This window comes from Pocillopora verrucosa, chromosome 5 (assembly GCF_036669915.1).
Source record: "Pocillopora verrucosa isolate sample1 chromosome 5, ASM3666991v2, whole genome shotgun sequence".
Lineage (NCBI taxonomy): Eukaryota > Metazoa > Cnidaria > Anthozoa > Scleractinia > Pocilloporidae > Pocillopora > Pocillopora verrucosa.
The window spans coordinates 3992978-4011479 of NC_089316.1; the positions used below are offsets into that span (position 1 = coordinate 3992978).

The following is an 18502-nucleotide window of genomic DNA, read 5'->3' on the forward strand; positions in this document are numbered from 1 at the left end:
CTTAAGCACGATCCACCTTTTCCTTCCTGCGGCAGTATGCGTTTTTCTTCTGTTAGCTTTTCACGTTCAAATCTGTGAATTGAAGTTGGTTTTCTGAATTAAATCCTCAACAAAACTACAACAACCCTCGCTGAATAACGGATATTTATAATGATGCGAAAAAAAAAGTCTCGTAAGTCTGAAAGAAACTATATGAAGTTGGATGAAGAAAAAAAAATTGAATCCTCAAAAAGACACCTTCCCTCGAAAATACTGTTCCCAGTCCCTCTAAAACCACTCCATTCTTACGAAATTGAGCGCCAGTTCTCCGCGTTCGCTGGTGTACGTCAATGAGGAACTTTCGAGTTTGTTTATCATGAAACCCTCCATCAGCTGAACAGACTAATAACAAAATGTCTTTTTCAGCGCACGAAAATGGCGATTCTAGGCATTCTATGCCTCGATGTCTATCTGACACCAGACTTGATGAAGCCTTCAGTGCTCATGGGCAAAGTGGACATCGATTTGTGCGCAAAACTTTCACTCGTCCGACATATTGCCATCACTGTACGGACATGCTTTGGGGTTTTACAAACCAAGGACTAATTTGTGAAGGTAAGAAAATTAGAAAAATAGAGATTTTAATTGTAGAATTAGCTTGGTCATTTAAGCCGTTTCTTGTCAATTTCTATTAAGACAGGGAAGCAAATTGTCATATTATCATGCATGTCAAAAGTCGATGACTCCCATTTCTTAGCAACCCACATCATATCTTAAAACGATATTTCCCCTTTTGGATTCTTCAGTCAAATCGATCAACAATATATTTTAAAATCTGGCACTTTTTGTTTCACGGTAAACCATTGACTAAAACCTCGATGGAATGTTATTCCCGACCGTGACTCAGTGTTCGGTTTTACTTGTTCGAGTCTGACACTTAGCTAACAGAACGAAGCTATGTACTGTAATTGTAAAATACTTAACTGGCGTGTGTGCATTGAAAACCTTCTTTAGATTCTGAACAGGAACAAAGATTTTTTTTTGCAGATTTCTGAATGCTTTTAATCAGATATACATCGCCTGTTTATTCATGTTACAATTTGGCAAATTTTCGTACAACTTTCGAATTCTGAAGCATCTTCCTCTGTGATTTTAAGACTTATGTTTAGAAAGGTGCATTATTACTGCGAAGTGAATAACGTAAAGCATGTTTTTATCTTCGAAATAAAAAATACAATCCTTGTCATTATTGTGTTGATGTAAACTCAGGTGTGAGAAACACAAAAGGTGACTTCATATCACCCACTGGGTGCGTACGTTTACGTCATAAATGATATGTAAAAGCGTCAAATATATTTCCACTTTGTAAGACGTGATTTCCGCAAGGAAAGGTCTCATAATTTTTGGGTAGGGTCTAAGCATCTTCTGAAAAAAGAAATCCCTTTTCCTGTTTGGCTTTATTGTTATTTTGAATGAATCAAAATAGTCAACCTTTGTCAGCTGAAACATAATGAATATAATGTAAGTTATGAGGCAGTTGTAGATAATAATGCTGAAGTTGCATGTTAATTTCTTTTGTGATTTTTAATTTTTTCAGATATTTGTACACAATCCTATATATCATAAAATGTGATCTGAAATGACAGGCATAATTTTCATTTGTGCCAGAAATTTTTTTGTTTATCTGTTTGTTTTTGCAATGGTTACTTTTTTTAAAGTGATATGGAGTGGGAAGGTTTTGAAAACAGGCCATTTTATGGATGTTAGACACAGAAACAAGTATTGTGTGATTGTACATGTATATTCTCAGCAATCTCCCTTTTGAGGAAACTCAATGAAGTACAAAAGACCAGACACCCTCTATGTTCTTGGGAAGTGGTTATACCTACATGAATGCTAAGAGATAATACTTAGGATTCAAATGTTACAAACGTAAATTTATGATTTATTACATGACATTTCCATTTCAGTTTGTAATTTTGTGAATCATGATCGATGTATGCAACTTGTTACAACTCCATGTATTTCCATTGCAACATCATTGGTGAAGGTGAGCTGTGAGTTTGTTTATTTATTTAACCCTTTAACTCCCAGGATCTGACCATTAAATCTCCCCTCTAGCTGCTACGCATCTCCTTGTAAATAAGTTAGGGGAATTTGGTATCAGATCCAGGTAACAACTTTCACCTGATAAGTATCAATATTCTCACTACCTGTTTGCTGGATAATGTTTAGATATTATAGGGAGAAGTTACTTGTTAATCACTTTTGGGGGTTAAATGGTTAATTATTTTTATATAATGAACTGAGCTATATGTGTATTTTGATTGGTTCTTTACCCTTTACACCTCAACGTCAGTATTCATATTCTTTATACTGTTCTCTGTATGTTTACTAAGGTGTTGACAAGGAGAATTTGTCTAATAATCAAGATAATAATCAACTCATTTCATTAATTTGTGGTTCAGTGGTGATATTGTAAGGAGAAATTACATGCTGGTCACTCTTAGGGGTTTAAGGGTTAATTATTATCTACTATAGGATTGATGTATAGATGAGCTCAACTTTAAGAACAGTAGGATTCCATGGTTCTGTTTGTCTGTTCAGTTGTCAATCACACACAATGTTTAAGTGTGGCTGCTCCTCATGTTGCCACTTCTTTGTTCTTACCACTTTTTAATTTCATCTGTGATCTATTACTGAACAGACCAGCGGCAATGTGGAATCTTATTGTTCAGTGGGAACATATTACACCCTTGACTCTTACATGTAAAGTTAATTGTCAGAAGTTTAGTTAATGATCATTGAAGCCAACTTGTTGTAGTGAAAAATTGGAAAAAACATGACCTGGGCTAGGTGGTCCATAGAAATTTTCCTCTTGGTATTCGACTTGCTGGATACTTATAGTGTAAAAAAAAAAGAAGGAAGAAATTTATCACTTCCTCTGCCAACTAACTGCTATAGATAGTGACACCACTGACAGTGATATTCATAAACCCTAGTGTGAGGCTTGCTGGTTTGATACCTGAAGGTCACATGTTCAAATTTTTCTACAATGGAAAAAGTCATTTTTAAAATTTTTTCTTCTTTTTTTATCCCTATTTATTTTTCTTTCTTTCTTTTTCTTTCTTTCTTTCTTTTTTCTTCAGTTCTTTTTCTTTCTTTCATTCCTTCTTTCTTTCTATTGTTCATTTTCTTTCTTTTTTCTTCTTCCTTTTTTTTTTCTTGCCTAAGATTGTAAGTTTCTTTGAAAGGCTTCATGTCGAAATTGTTTCAAAGTCATTATCAATTATCCTGAAGCCAAAAACTGGTTGTCAGATGAGAAGTAAAAACCAAATGGGAAAAGAATAGATTTTGCAGTATCACATGACATTCTATGTAGCTGATTGGTCAGTATTTGTTTTCGAGGGTTCAGATGGCATCTCAGGACTTAATGTCAGGACAACCAAAGATAAAGAGGCAAATTTTCATGAGAGAAAACAATGAAGCAGCATTAGCCACATTTAAAAAAATAGTTGTCTCACTTTGACTTTAGCATAAACACATACATGTAATAAAACAAACGCTGCAGCTTCATGCCCCATGTCTGCAATTGGCAACTCTGGCTGAAATTTTAGGTGCCAAAATGTTTTCCACTAGCTATGGCGACCAAAATGGTTGCAGCTTGTAGTGCTTCAAGGGGATGGCTGTCAGCACTATCCTAGACTACTTGTAAACGACTGTTAATTAGTACACATTACAATTAAAATTGTTTAATCATATAGATATACATGTACTCAATCTAGGTAGACCTTCAAGAGGCAAGTTGCCAACAGGGATTTTTCTGACTTGTTTGGGTTTTCCTTTCAGGAGCCCGTTGCTCACAGTTGGAGTGGTCCATCTTTCTTTCGGCGAAGGTTTTGTTGTGTTTGTAGAAAGAGACTTGAAGATCATGTAGCTTTTAGATGTCAAGGTGAGTCTGCCATGAATCAAATAAAATATGGTTCATTTGGACATGAATTCCAAAGAGCTTCACTACTTTTTTGTAAGAGAAATGTTTGTGAAAAAGTTAAGTAGCCCTTATGCTATTTAACATAGGATTAAGTAAAACTGAAAATACTGTAATTGTTGCTTAGGACAATCGTAATGCATAATGCAAGTTACAACCATACATGTAACTTATGCCAGGTTTCCATGTCAATTTTCCATTCATTTCTCCCCCTGAGAGAGGTATTGTGAAAGGAAATTGTCAAAAGAACACAGCAAACACAATATCCAAGCCATGACCTAAACCTAAACCTTTTGAACCAAAGTGATGAGGGGGGGGGGGGGAGGTTTGACACAAATACTTTCAGGCAGGGTAGGACAAATTTAACATATTTTCTAGTAAGGAGCTGGTAATAAAGACAACTTTCCAAGTTTGAAATCTCTATATGTTTTTTCCTCTGTTGAGCATGTAAATCAGGAAATTAGCATACGGTATTTTGTAGTGTAACAATTACAAGATGGTATGAATAGTTGTATTATAGAGCACTGTAATCTCTCTCTCTCTCAATTTGATGGAACTGATACATATGAACACTGTTCATGTGATTGAGTGCAGGGCTGTAGCTAGCATGAGGCAAGACGAGGCAATTGCCTTGTCTTGATTTTGGCCCAAGATTTACTTTTCTGAAAAAAATGCCATGGAAAATGCATAAAAGAGCATTTCTGAGCCTCTAGATTTCAATATTTTCTGAGGGGGCATGCCCCCAGACCCCCCCCCCCCTAGCGGCTCACTTTGGTGCTCAAAACTTGCCTCGTCTTGTTCTGGCTACAGCCCTGGAGTGTGCCCCCACATTTTGAATTCTAAACTGATATTAATAATAACTCTTTCTTCATTGCAGTTTGTGAATATTTTGTTCATGAGGAGTGTAAAGAGTTTAGTGTTAGTGACTGCAAGAAGTGTGCTTCGTATGTTCCTCACATGAAAAATGTATGTCTTTATATAATCTATATCTTGCCGCTAAATCAACACTCTGTCAACTATTTATAATAAATCTTCCTTGTTGTAGCTTTGTTTAGATATAATCCAAACTCTCCTGACAGACATTCGTGAGGCAGAATCCCAGTTACTTTTTATTGGTGATGATGTTGGTGGATAGAGGGTCATTTCTATTCTAGCTGCAGTCTTGTAAGAGGGTTATGATAACTCCTGCATATGCAGTGAAATTAATTGCATGTTCAACTTAATGTTCAAACAACTGCAGACGGACTAATATTGAGGCAAAATATTGGTTTGCATGGATATATGAGTTTTGTGAAAAGTTGAGTAACTGCAAACAAGAAATCATGTTCATATTTGGAAAGGGGAACTCATTCGTGACCTTCCCTGGGGGGGGGGGAACTTTTTGCCATATACATTTATTCAAAATGAGTTTGTTGACAACCGCAGTCTGTAAGGCAAGCTCACCATTGGAGAGAAGGAAACATACCACCCAGTGCAAAGTGTGCACACTGTAAACGAACTTGTGGAAGTGTGGAGTGTTTGACAAGTGTCAAATGTAGCTGGTGTGGGCAGGCGGTGAGTGCTTGTGATTATGTACATTTGAAAAAAATTGCATGTGTCTGCAAAATTTTTTTTTTTAACATGCTTTTCTTGTTAATTTAGGGCCAATTACCTCTGAGCTATTCTGAACTAAACAGACCATGAGTGCATTTCCTGTCATTTGGACAGGGATCTGTTGATGATGAATATGGGTTGCTTCTGCTTCCCTATGCCACTACAATCAAAACATATTAAGAAATACTATTACAGTAATAATAGATTATATTTCACTGATTAATATCATGCCATGTCAATAAATTTTTTTCCATGACAACTTCATGATATACTCATTTGGAAAATGTAAGCAATATGTTCATTGTTTTTACTGGTTTTAAAATAAAAAATTGTTTTATTTCATTAATGTCAAAGGTATATGTAACACATGTAGAAATTAGGTCATGGTACAAAAGAGAGAAGTCGTAAATTTTCCTGACATCTGTTCTTACACTCAATGTGTTTTGTGTTGTTCTGATTACTTACAGGCTCATAGTTCTTGTCAGTTTATGTTACCTAAAGAATGCGGATTTGGTTATCTTCATAAGCTTTTGTTACCACCGTATGCTGTTTCAATGCCAAATGTCACCTTGTGGAGTTCTTGTTCAGAGAGCAGATGCAAGTCTGCTACATCAAGAGGTAAGGAGGAAGGTGCTAGAAAATTGTTGTATTTATGGGTATCACAATGATAATCATTATCATGGTGTGTTCACATAATGTCTTTCACTGTTCTGTGTTGATGTCATGTTAATCAGTTGAGTGATCTTGATGTAGGGATTAAGTCAGTTGTATAATGTGCTTGACTTGATCTCAGGCCTGGTCACACAAATTAACCCTTTATACTCTAATATCAGTAGGCATATTCTCCTTACTGTCCATTGTACATTTGTTAAGGTGCTGTCAAGGAGAATTTGTTTAACGATCAAGAGCTTCTTTAGTTGGTGATCATTTCCTATATTCTTGTGACCTTTAGGAGTGATTCAAAGGAGATATTGTAAGGAGAATTTAGATGTTAGTCACTCTTAGGAGTGAAAGTGTTAATCTAGTGGCACATCTCCCAACCCTGGAACATACATAGATAGGTAACAAAATTGTAAGGGGAAAATGGTATACTGCTCAATGGTATGTGATGCCTTCAATGACTCTGCATTCAGAAACAGAGGAAGCAGCCAGTTACATGTTCTCCTAGTCACTGGGATGAGCTTGATCAGTGATGAGTCACAAGCTAGGCTTGCAACACTATACCCCCCCCCCTTCTCCTCTAATCTGTTGGATTGACTGCTTGTAATTATCCATAGGTATGCTGAAAGGTGGTGTTGACAATGATGATGGTATAGTCTCAGATGACCCACTCCATAACACAGACATGAGCAGTTTATCTTTTGATGCAGGTATGAGTTTGTTTAATATTTCATGCACAATATTTTCTCCACTTGCTGAATCTCACTGTGGTTATATTTGTTGATTTTTGGTATAATTACATGTCAGGGCGTGAAATTGCGCCTAATACAGGTGCCAATGCGACTAAATTTTTCCCTTTGGCAACCAAATCCTGAAAATTAGTCGCCAAATTGGCGACTAGAATGTTTCATCATAACCTTACTAAGAGATATCGTGAATTAAAAAGATTTGCAAAGATAAATCCGCGGCAAACTTCCTTGTTATGTTTGTTTCCAAAACGCAGCACATGCATCTCGATCGATAACTAGACGCCATCTTGAATTTAGGTGAGCTTGAGAGTTGTATATCATCCCTCCTTGTGTCCACTTTGTAGCACGTTAAAGATCTTTCCCCTAACTTAATTTTGGAGGGTCTCTCTAGAACACTGACAGCGTAAAAAAAGGTTTTGTTTGTCTTTGAAAATGGCGACCAACTTTTTTTGAATTGGCTACCACTTTGAAGAATTTAGGAGCCAAGTGGCTATCAGAAAAAAAAATTAATTTCACGCCCTGCATGTACCCTCACAATGTCTGTATTCATGGAGCCTGATAATGATATTTTTACATCAATTTTATAATTGTACTAAGAGATGTTTTTCATTGTAATAGATGAAACTTATTTAAAGATATATGATGGTGACATAACGGATCCAAAACTTTGTAAAAACATAGTGATTCCCAGGACAGCTCAAGTCAGCAATGTTCTTGTGAGTGTGCAACTGGTTTTGATTTTAACAACTTTGACATTAATAGTAAATTTTTGAAACTAGTTGAAACAAGACTTGAATTCTGGGAAACAGAATTTATATGATACATCTAATAAATTGAGCTTGGTGAATGGTTTGGCAGTGGATTTGCTGTTCAGGACAACAGTATGCTTGGATCTGGTACAAGTAGATGCCAACATTGGGTTTTATTGTTTCAAATTTCAACAATGATGTTCTTTCACTGATTTCTAGGAAGAAGCTTTGAAAAAATTTCATATCACAGATGATCCCAGCAATTATTACCTTGCAAGAGCTGTGGATGAAGGTGAGATACCAGGGATGGCTTTTTCACTCTATCACCTGCAAGTTCTAAGTCTCGATTCTCCTTACTGTCTGCCATACATTTCTTTTAACTTGTGCTGTGAGAAGTTGGTTTTAAATTAGCCCCAGTTTTATCTGTTTTCTCTTTCTCATCGCCTTTTTTGCTGGAAATCACATCACTTATTGTAAGGAGAAATTCTTTTTTTATCAGTTTAACAAGTGAAGTAATTATTCTCTATGGCCAGCCAGCTGAATGGATATTGTTATATCACCATTGTATGAAGTTTTTCTAAGATACAATTCCCTGTTGGTGTTTTAATTTTATTATTTTTATCTCTTCCTGTTAAAGAAAATGAACGTGTCCTTGATCCTGAAGAGAAGCCTCACCAGTTTACTGGTAGAAATTCATCCAAACCTTTAATCTTTCTTCGCATGAAGGTAGGATTGATGTGCATTGCACTGGCTCAATTAGGTCTTGTCTTCTAAATAATTAAGAAAGTTATATATTTTTTTTAAGTTTGAAAGGGTGATGTTGTTTCCATTTTAGTTTTCAATTGCGTACTGACATATGCAGACAGTGTTGTGTAATAGTCACAGATCTTGCATCTTCTCCTCAACTAGTCAGACGCTAACCATATCAGACGATATTACTTTTAATAAGTAATATTTTTGGAAATGCACATGTTCAGCTCTTTTAAACATATGGTGTATGAATTTAGTTCTGTGTGTTCTACTTCATATAAGTTCTGGATACTCATAAATATTATCTTATTTTTTTCCTCACACATTTTGTTGTTCTTTTTCTTTCATTTATTGTCAACTACCTTAAATCTAAGTAAATAAATAACAGGTATTTTACATGGAAAGATTTAGCATTTTAGTTATTCTGAGTAACTTATCCCTGTTCCTTTGTTACATGTATATTTTAAAATATTTTCTTCCAAAAATATGGTGATGGAAATTAATTGTTGTTGCTGACAGATGTTTAACCTTATTATGTTATCATTTTGTAATCAATCCCTCACCTTAGAGTGCAGATCGACGGAAAGGATATATAAGAGTTTACCCTGGAATGATAAAGTGAGTAATTAATTGTATTTACAATTATTCAATTTAATTGGCAGGTGCAATTTTGGTGTTCATAGCGTAGGGTTCAATTTGAATTAGGCCATACTCTTAGTCCATGCCTCTTAGAGATTGGAAGATTGGTGTGATTTTACAGGACTCTTAGGAAATTTCAAAGCACTTTCTTAGCTATTAAGTCCTGGAGATTTAAGTTTTAATACCAATAAAAGTGAGCCTGTCATTCCAAATTGCTGCTAGTTCGTGGAATTCACTCATTCCTGTCTGCATTATCTCTCAGTGCTTAAAAATTTACATTGTAAGTTTAGGGACATCCCTCTCACTGAAAATTCTGTGTCTACACCCCCTATTTTGTCAACTTATTTACAATCCACATGTGTTATTTTTGGAAAAAATAGTATTTTCCCCCTAATCTTAACTACTACATGTGGTAAAATAACCATTTGGTAACATACCTGATACAGTGCAGCAGGAACATTCAAGATAATCCCTGTGACTGCACAGACAACTGTTACAGAAGTGATCAGTGCTGCTTTAGAAAAATTTGGATTAAAGGTTTGTCTCAAGTTTCAATGCATTTTCTCATCAATTTATGGGTATTTTCCTTCCTTACTCCCTTTCTTCCTTGCTTCCTCCTTCCCCCAATTCCCCTTCATCTTCTCTTGATTGTTTCCCAATCCCTCGGTCCTTTCTGTCTCCTTTTTTACCTTTTCCTTCCTTCCCCCTCTTCTCTAGCTCTCTTTTATCTCCACTTACCTCCCTTCCTTTAACAGTCCATCCCTACCCTCCTCACCCTCTCTGAGCACCCTCCTCTCTTCTCATCACTCACCTTACCAGCTCTCCTTCTCTCCCTCTCTTATCCACCCCCTCCCTGTTTTCACTGCTTAGGGTTAGCACCTCACTTGAACTTAAAACTTAAAACCTCTCTGTGGCCTACTTTCCCAACCCTACCTACCCTAGCTTGGCATGCTGCTTACCTTTACTTCAAGACTCCTACCCTTTAAGCCATGTGAGAGTGTGCTAGTTCACTATCCTCTTAAGTTTTTTTTCTTTTTCCTCAGCCCAGTTTTTGTGTCAAAAGGCCTCTCTGAACAATTATTTATTTCTCCCCATGTTTATTTTTTGCTCCTTCCTCAATATTATTTTTGTCCCATCTCTTGGAAATGTTCCAATCTTTCTGGACTGCTACTCAATGCAACTTTAATTAAAATTACATGGTGCGATTTCAATGGAATTTCTGTTACATTTTTGTTAACCATGAAATTAAATTAATTGTTATGTACAGGATGCCAACGAGAATGATTTCTCTTTGACGGAAGTAAACTTAACTCAAGGAGGTAACATATCTCATTTAATGGTGATTTTGCTAAAATTATTCTTCATACAATAATGTGATAATGGACATTTGCTGTATTTATTATCTCAATACTGCATAGAACTCCATGCAGTGCATTTATTTTCAAACTTGGCACTGTTGATTATTAACCTGCTGGTTGACATCCTTTTTATTCCTATGGAATTAACAGTCCATGAACGAAGAATGGAACACGGTGACTGTCCATGGAAGTCCTTGATGGATATTAGAAAAGTAAGGTTTATCTATTAGTCAGTAGGACTTTGGAATGCATGGTATTTTCAGCTTTTGTATCGAGTAAATAAGCCCTTAAACTTTTCTGATGCAACAGGTGTGTTAAGGCTATTAATAAGTAGTACTATAATACTTTACTTCTTAAGATCTCTATGTAAATGATATTTTACTCCAACAATTTGTTTTAATCCTTTCCTCAAGTGAACAATCCTAAAGAAATCACCTTCCCTCCAATTTCACTCATGATAGTTGTCTCCTCTCCTCTGTTTTGGACTCCCCCAACCTTCTCCTGTTTTTGTTTTTGTTTTTTTATTGTTTGTTTTAACCCCTTAACCCCTCTGAGTGACTAGCATTTAATTTCTCCTTACAGTTTCAACCCTGAATCAAACATTAAGGTATTGAGGATATAGAAATGATCAACAAATTCTGGAGCTCTTGATTGTTAAGCAAAATCTCCTCGTCAGGAAATGTATAGAAAACAGTTTGGAGAATATGCATACTGATCTTAGGGTGTAAAGAGTTAATTATCTGGATGAGATGCTCCTCTGTCTTTTTACCTTTAACTTTTCTTCTTGTAAAGTTACAGCCATTGGAAAATATGGTGGTGAGGTGGCCACAACTTTGCTTTCCATAGTTTCATGTCTCCACTCCCATTTTGTCTTCAACTTTCTTTGATAACTGCAAAGTGATTTTTAACAATAAATTATAGATCTTGTATTCATCTGAAGATGTTGGATTCCCTATAAAAGTTAATGTACTTCTTTTCTTTGCAGAAGTCTGTAAGGAAAATGAAACTCACAAGATTCTACCTGAGGCGAAACTTAGAACCCTTGGGCAGTGTATGTATATGCGTTGGTAGTCTCCCAGTTGGCCTCGACACGAGTAAATACAAAACTTTGATTGGCGACGTTCTAGGGGAAAGTGAGTTCTGTTTTCTTTGTTTGTCAGATGCTTCTAAACAAGTATCTTTGTTTTACGAGAGACTAATGTATGTTTCCTGAGTCCTCGTTCCCCTGACGAGCTGCCACGTCCATTCGGCTATGTAAGAGTGACGGAGGCCCTGGTAACAAGATTGAAGACACCTCGGCAACCTACTAGTTTGCGCATTAAAATATGCAGAGGGAGGCTTGTGGTTGTTCTCATCTTTTTATTGGATTTCATTTCACGGTTTGTGTGTAATTGTTTTGCAGCCATGGAATTTTGTGAGGTGAAAAGTGTGTTTTCTAGTTATGGTGAGTTACTAGTAATCCTAAAGCTCAGTTCATGTATTTAATTATTAAAGCACATTATTATATCGCTGGTAGTGCCCTGATTGGCCCTTATCCTGCGCAATTTTTTGCTTGTTTGTTAGTTTGCAAGAAAGCGGGATAAGCTCTGGTTAACGAAGCATTTGGCCCGAGTGTATCCCACACACTTTGCATCCGTTATTTTTTAAGCTCGAAGTCAACATGGCTTGAGAAAGGACAAGTCCCTTTTTCTGTATCATTTAGTCGCCGTGAGTTTCCTCGTTTTGACTGACTGCAATGTGTGCTTTGCAATTCCATTGCTGCTGCCTGGTGACATATGAGGCTGCCTAAGAATTACGCAGCATCTCAACCGGCCACAATTAATTTTACAAGAAGTTTTACTCTTTTGAGTAAGAGGCAAACTTGCGCGGGCATAGCCCCTTTTGCCAATCAGAAAATAAGATTTACGCAATAATCCTCGATCGCACAGCTGGTCACAGGACAGAAATGACTGAGAGCTTTGTTTTTGTTTTTTTTTTGTTGGTTTTTTTTTACTGTTAATTACGTTACCTATTGTAGACATTGTAACTCTCTGCAGGTATGGTGTTTGTGTTTTTTCCTGCTGCTGACACAGCAGCAGATGCTGTGAATAAATTTAAAAGCTCCACCGTGGACAACAAAGAGCTGTTCGTGAGAGTCTTACCCAGCATTCACGTAAGTAGCCGTAAATGCAATAGCAAAGTCTTTCTCCAGAGCATTTTTTAGAAAGTACTTTAAAAAAACAAATGAACAGATATAGATCGACCTGAATCAATATTTCTTTTTTTCGCATACCGTCATTCTCTTCTTACAGTAAGGGAGTTACGCTTATTCTGTCTTCTTTTTTTCTTCCTTTAGCCTGGACTGTTCCCCCCTGGAAGCCAACCTCTTTTAGTACTGGTAAACTCCAAAAGTGGTGGTGGTCAGGGGGCCGACATGTTAGCAGCTTTCCAGAGACTGCTCAACCCTTATCAAGTGTACAGCCTCTTAGAGGGAGGCCCATTATTAGGGTATGTTAAACTCTCTCCCCCTCCATATCTAGGAAACTGTATGTCGAGACGAGTTCCCACCCGAATCGTTGGGGTTACAAGAAAGTTGTATGCTTAGTAGGAACTATTTCCTTAGACTTTTGTGTCCACGAGAATTAACCGAGGCCGAGCTAATCCAGCCATAGTGCAGATATGGATAGGTGCAGAATCTTTCTAGCACAAATCGCACTATTTGAAAGACCATACGCATATTTACACGAGATAACCCAATATCACCCCCTCCCTCAGCCTCGCTTTCAAGGTGCAGACTTGTGAATTGTAATAGGGAAGTATTTTGCACGTAGGACAAACAAGGAAGTGGCAAAGATTGATGAAACATTTTAGTCCAAAAAAGGCCTGGGGGTTAATTTTCCGCATACGACGTCGTCCTGCAGAGGAACTATTTCTATTTTGTCGTATACTAATAGGCTGCTTCCTAAAGTAATCATTGAGAGCTATTCTATACTCAAAATTACGAGCCTTGTCTTCTTCTGTCAGCTTTGTCCCATCATCTTTAAATCGCTGAATATCTAAAATATGAATCGATTTTTATCTTTGTTTCAGATTTTATGCTTTCAGATCTATTCCTGATTTTCGTGTGTTGATTTGTGGTGGTGATGGCACAGTTGGCTGGGTGCTGTCATGTTTGGATGATGTTGTTCAAGAGATGAAGTGTAAGTTACCTGCATCAGCAGTTCTTCCTCTTGGCACTGGTAAGTGGATTGTTACAAACTATTCCTGTTCTCCACGATTTAGAGCAAATTTATTTCCAGAGTCAAAAGTACCTTCTGTACGTTTTTTTTCTGCGATATTTCATAGATTTCAAGACTCGTTCTATAAACTTGGCCAATGGGATGAAAATCTGAAACTAGTCATGATTTAGTCATTCGTGTTTTCAAGGCAATAGAGACCCTAGAAAGTCATGCAAATTTCCACTTTTTAGGCCTGAAAAGTTCTTAGTATTTGTAAGTAAATCAAGTTGCATTGATTACTGAAAGTCTGGAACTCTATACTGTAATTATATGGGCATTTTCAAGTTACGATTAATAGCAGAGGTTTAAATTAGTAGAAAAACCGTTGTAGCGTATTTTGAAAAGCTGCCGTTTCGGGTGGTATGGCAAAGTGAAAAGAGAATGGGTGGGAAATTGAATGAGACTCTCGTATGAATGAATCTCTCTCGTGATTTCTATAGTAGCAAGGTAATGAGTGGGAAATTGAATGAGATTCCCTGCTAACATGTATTCATCTCTCTCGTGATTTCTATAGCAGCTAGAAAATGAGTGGGAAATTGAACGAGATTCTCAATTTACAGGTAACGATCTCTCTCGTGTTCTCCATTGGGGAGGTGGTTACTCTGGTGGCGAGAGTCCTGTATCGCTTCTCATGGCCATTGATCAGGCACACGAAGTGTTTCTTGATAGATGGTGTGTCATGTTTGATTCAGCGGACACTAATGTTCCAGAAACAATGTCAGACGACAGCGCGCTTGGCTCGATGGGAGGAAGAGAAGACGATCCTAGTATTTTTACCATGAATAATTACTTTGGCATCGGAATTGGAGCTGAGCTTTGTTTAGATTTTCATCTTCAGAGGGAGGAAGCACCTGATAAATTCCATAGCAGGTGAGGATACAAAGGAGTAAATTTACAGGTTACAAAATTAGTCGTAGTCACTATGCGGCATTCGATTGAAGAAAAAGAGTGTTGATTGCGAAAGCCATTGGATGGTAACAAAGGTTCCATAGTCTTCTGAGATGTACTGTTGTTTCATCTTTACTGCGTTTAATGTGCTCAAACTCCGGATAAATATTAACCTCCGTTGAAAGCTCTTTTGAAAAGGGATAGGTTGAAAAACCCCCGACTTTGTGTTTTGCAATTTACTGTTAGTGCGACTGTGTTTAATCTCTAGTTCCCCCCCTTTTTTTTTTGGTTTCTTTTTGTTTCAGGCTTCATAACAAAGGAGTTTACTTTAGAGCAGGTATAAAGAAAATGGTCAAAGGCTACTCGCGGACATTTACTCAAGAGGTCGAAATCGAGGTGATTAATCTGTAGAACGATGGTATTGAATGGCTGATCACAATAAAAGGGGTGTACCGCTGACTATAAGACCTCTTATTGCCTTTTGTTTACCCTGCAAGCGGGCTCATGTTTGGGTTTCACCATACTGCCCCTTTTCGGGCACAGCCGCCTATTTTACCATCGACAGCTGCCTATAGAAAAAGGTTATTGAAACCCCTGTATCAGAATTAACTTTCTTAGCATCGAGTGTTGGTCCAAATCATCATCGTCTGTCAGTTGTATTCAACTCTTAATGATTGCATGTATATCAGTTGCACAATTTTTTATTTCATGCCCCAATCACACCTGAGCGTTTTGTTTTGGCGTTTTGCGGTGCTTGTTTGCCTTTCGTCCTCTTTAACTTTCTAGAGACCAGTATCTTATTTACTTCCTTTTCGCTGCAGATTGATGGCAAAAAACTTGACTTACCAACACTAGAAGGAATTGTAATTCTGAACATAGGCAGGTAAGTAAAAGCTTGAAATTGAGGTCAATCTAATTAATTCGAATTAATTTTTCAGTGGTTAGATTTTCAATTTAATTGTAGGAAAATCGCTGCACATCGGCTTCAACAAGTAATTTTAAGCTGCACAGTTTTTATGCCCGGTGAAAGTATGATTCGTGTAGGTCAACATTATTTGTTTCATATAATCATGATCTGATTCCTTTACGGGAACTCACATCACGTGGCTTCGCAGCAGTCCCCAACTGTTATCTGGGAGGCCCGGGTTCGATTCTAGTCGAAGTCTGAATTTTTAAGGCTTCTTTTCTGAGATTGCTTTGATAGCAGCTGACCTGCGATTATCACTTCGTTACTTGTAAAGTCTTTTATTCTTTTGTATAAATTTTGCGCTTTAACTTTTTTTTTAAAATTTGTTTTCCGGCCAGTTGGGGAGCAGGCACAGATGCATGGGGACCAGACAAAGAAGATGTATGTAGTACTTCATGAATTTAGTGGGATATCTGCTCATATTCTTAGCACCAAACAACTGATAAAATAACCATGACATTTTGTCCCTAGAAGATGAAGTCTGGAAAAGACTCAAAGATTCAGCGCATTAGCTATAAAGAAGCCAATAAGTGCGAAGAGTAGAATTGTCCAAACCGCCAATAGCGCGGGAAGTAGCAAATGACCAAACCACTGTTGGTTTTAGTTATGCACGTGATTGGTTCGGAGAGTGGCTTGAATTATCTGGACCAATCGCAAAGCGAAGTTAAACGAAATAAATGCAATCCCGGATTCCTTTTCCACACACAATTGAAATTGCTTGAATCTTTTTGCAGGGTCATGCCTCAGCTTGTCACTGTGACGGTCTTGTCGAGGTGGTTGGACTTCAGGGAGTAATGCACCTGGTGAGTCAGAATCACCACCATCTTTACCCTTCACGCCCTAACATCAGTAGGCATATGCACTATACTGTTCTCTCCAATCTGCTCCGCGTATTTTTTTCTACAACTGCCACAATTTTTGTATCCTGCCTTTTCCGTTCTTCTTAAATATTTGCATAAGAAACGTTTTTATTTAGCGATAGAAATGGTGCCTTAGTTCTTAATTGAAATGAATTCTTTATTGAAAGGGTCAAATTCAAAGTGGAATCAGGACTGGTATTCGGCTAGCACAGGGAGCCCAGGTATAGATGTTTGGTTGTAATCCAGTAAATAACATAATGAAGCCATAAGTTGATTATCCTCGTACTATTCTCTTGTAATTCCTGTTTTTCACGTTACTATGTTCCCACCAGTGGCGTAGCGTCATTTTTTTCTGCATATTTACTTTATAAAATCAGTTGATAAAAAAACTATCATGTAATACCACCCCTTCCCTTCTCCCCTCCCCCCCCCCACACACCGACGCAGAACCACAGTTTCTTTAGAAATTTACCCTCTTCATTCATCCGCTTCAATGTTTTTTTTCTTAATTGATGAAAATTATTATTACTTCATTACAGATCAACATCAAATTAAAATCAGAGATGCCCGTACAAATAGATGGTGAACCTTGGATGCAGCCTCCTGGAAATGTGATTGTACGGCCCATACTAACACAGGTATTTACTGTGTAACGACGCTGTAAAAGATTACCGTTTGGGGAAAATGAAAGGCTTGTGATTGGACTCGCATATCTCAGTGTTAAAAATGCACCTAGAACATTTCGAAAAATCAATTTAGTTTTATCTTTTTACCTGATTATTTTTGCCAACATTTACATCCAAGAATTCAATAAAACGTTTATAACCGGACGACTTTGGTTCAGAATTAAGAATATTTTGCTAGAACCCAAACGGCCATCGAACACTTCTAGAAATTTCATCGTAAGTTCACTTATTTTTTTCTTTAGGCGCTGATGCTATCGAAGAGGAAGGTTAAAATAAAAAACAAAAGAAGACCCACAAGTTCGTCTCGCCCTCCTGCAAGCCCCAGCGCAACAAGAACTATTTTTTATGACGATTAAACACTTAACCCGGGCTTATGGCAGCTTAATTAGAAACCATACTGGATATTTTTTCCAGCTCTGATTTATACTTAACTTGGTAATCTTGTAAAGTTTCATCTAGTTAAGTATTGCTTTAGCCGAGAAAATGTAATTCGAAATTGTAAAGGAAATTACTGTCATTTGTATCGCTTTGGGTATACGCTGTATTGTAAACAGTGCAGACTAAAATTCCATCTTTATAGTGCGTTAAATTGAACCAATTGTGAAACTCTACCAGCACGAAATGCATGCTGGTTGAGAAATCACACGAACATCACGTGCTCGTCATATAGGCTGAAACAAGGAGAGCGGCTCAGTCCTCACCATTCGAACCTCTTCAGTGTACATTACCATTCGTGCTATTGGAGTCAATTTCTATCACCGGCCATGATTTGTTTATCGAAGTGGTATAAAATGATTCTGAACTAGTCTCGGCCACATTCTGTCTTTCCCCGTTCCGCCCGTAAATGCGCAAAGGCGTTGTAGTAGACGCTACGCGCTAACGAACCAAACTCGTAACCTGGTATTCCATAGTCGTATGTAGGAAAAAAAGGGTGGTGCGAGATTTCTAGACGAATCGCAGTTTATTAAAGATTTCATGCTTAAGAAAAAAGTGAGAAGAATACGATTTACTAACGCAATTTCAGATAGGAATGAAAACACTTGAGAGTCGACAATACGTTTACCCTGGTGTTCCACAATCGTATATCAAAGGTGCGAACTAAAATGTTGAAATCTCTGTCTCGAGGTGGAGTTGAAAGCTTAGCTTGTCCCGTCAATGGAGTTTTTACAGAAGACACCGATGAATTTGAAGATAATATAAGTTCGAGTATATTTCAAAAGAATGTTGTATTTGTAATTATATGTAAAAAGTGGTTTAACTGCAGAAGTATTCATTAACAAGCTAATATGCATGAACGCCTTCTATTGATTTACCTTTTCTCCATATGTTTCATTTTATAAAATGATCAGTTCATGTAGATGTGTTCTGAGTGAATTAAA

The 18502-nt window shown here is 37.2% G+C and overlaps 1 protein-coding gene across 1 annotated transcript; it reads left to right on the forward strand.

The window, feature by feature from the left end:
- The first annotated feature begins 330 nt into the window (after positions 1 to 330).
- Positions 331 to 18502, forward strand: LOC131770436 (diacylglycerol kinase theta). The gene is made up of 27 exons (XM_066167509.1): positions 331 to 594; positions 1950 to 2029; positions 3829 to 3931; positions 4845 to 4933; positions 5393 to 5521; positions 6028 to 6178; positions 6838 to 6930; positions 7588 to 7685; positions 7938 to 8010; positions 8356 to 8444; positions 9037 to 9086; positions 9554 to 9644; positions 10375 to 10426; positions 10616 to 10677; positions 11451 to 11598; positions 11868 to 11909; positions 12502 to 12617; positions 12801 to 12952; positions 13535 to 13683; positions 14283 to 14592; positions 14916 to 15006; positions 15432 to 15493; positions 15916 to 15958; positions 16312 to 16380; positions 16605 to 16658; positions 16977 to 17075; positions 17366 to 18502. Exons 1-27 carry the CDS (start codon positions 393 to 395, stop codon positions 17477 to 17479), a joined length of 2811 nt encoding a protein of 936 aa, XP_066023606.1. The 5' UTR covers positions 331 to 392; the 3' UTR covers positions 17480 to 18502.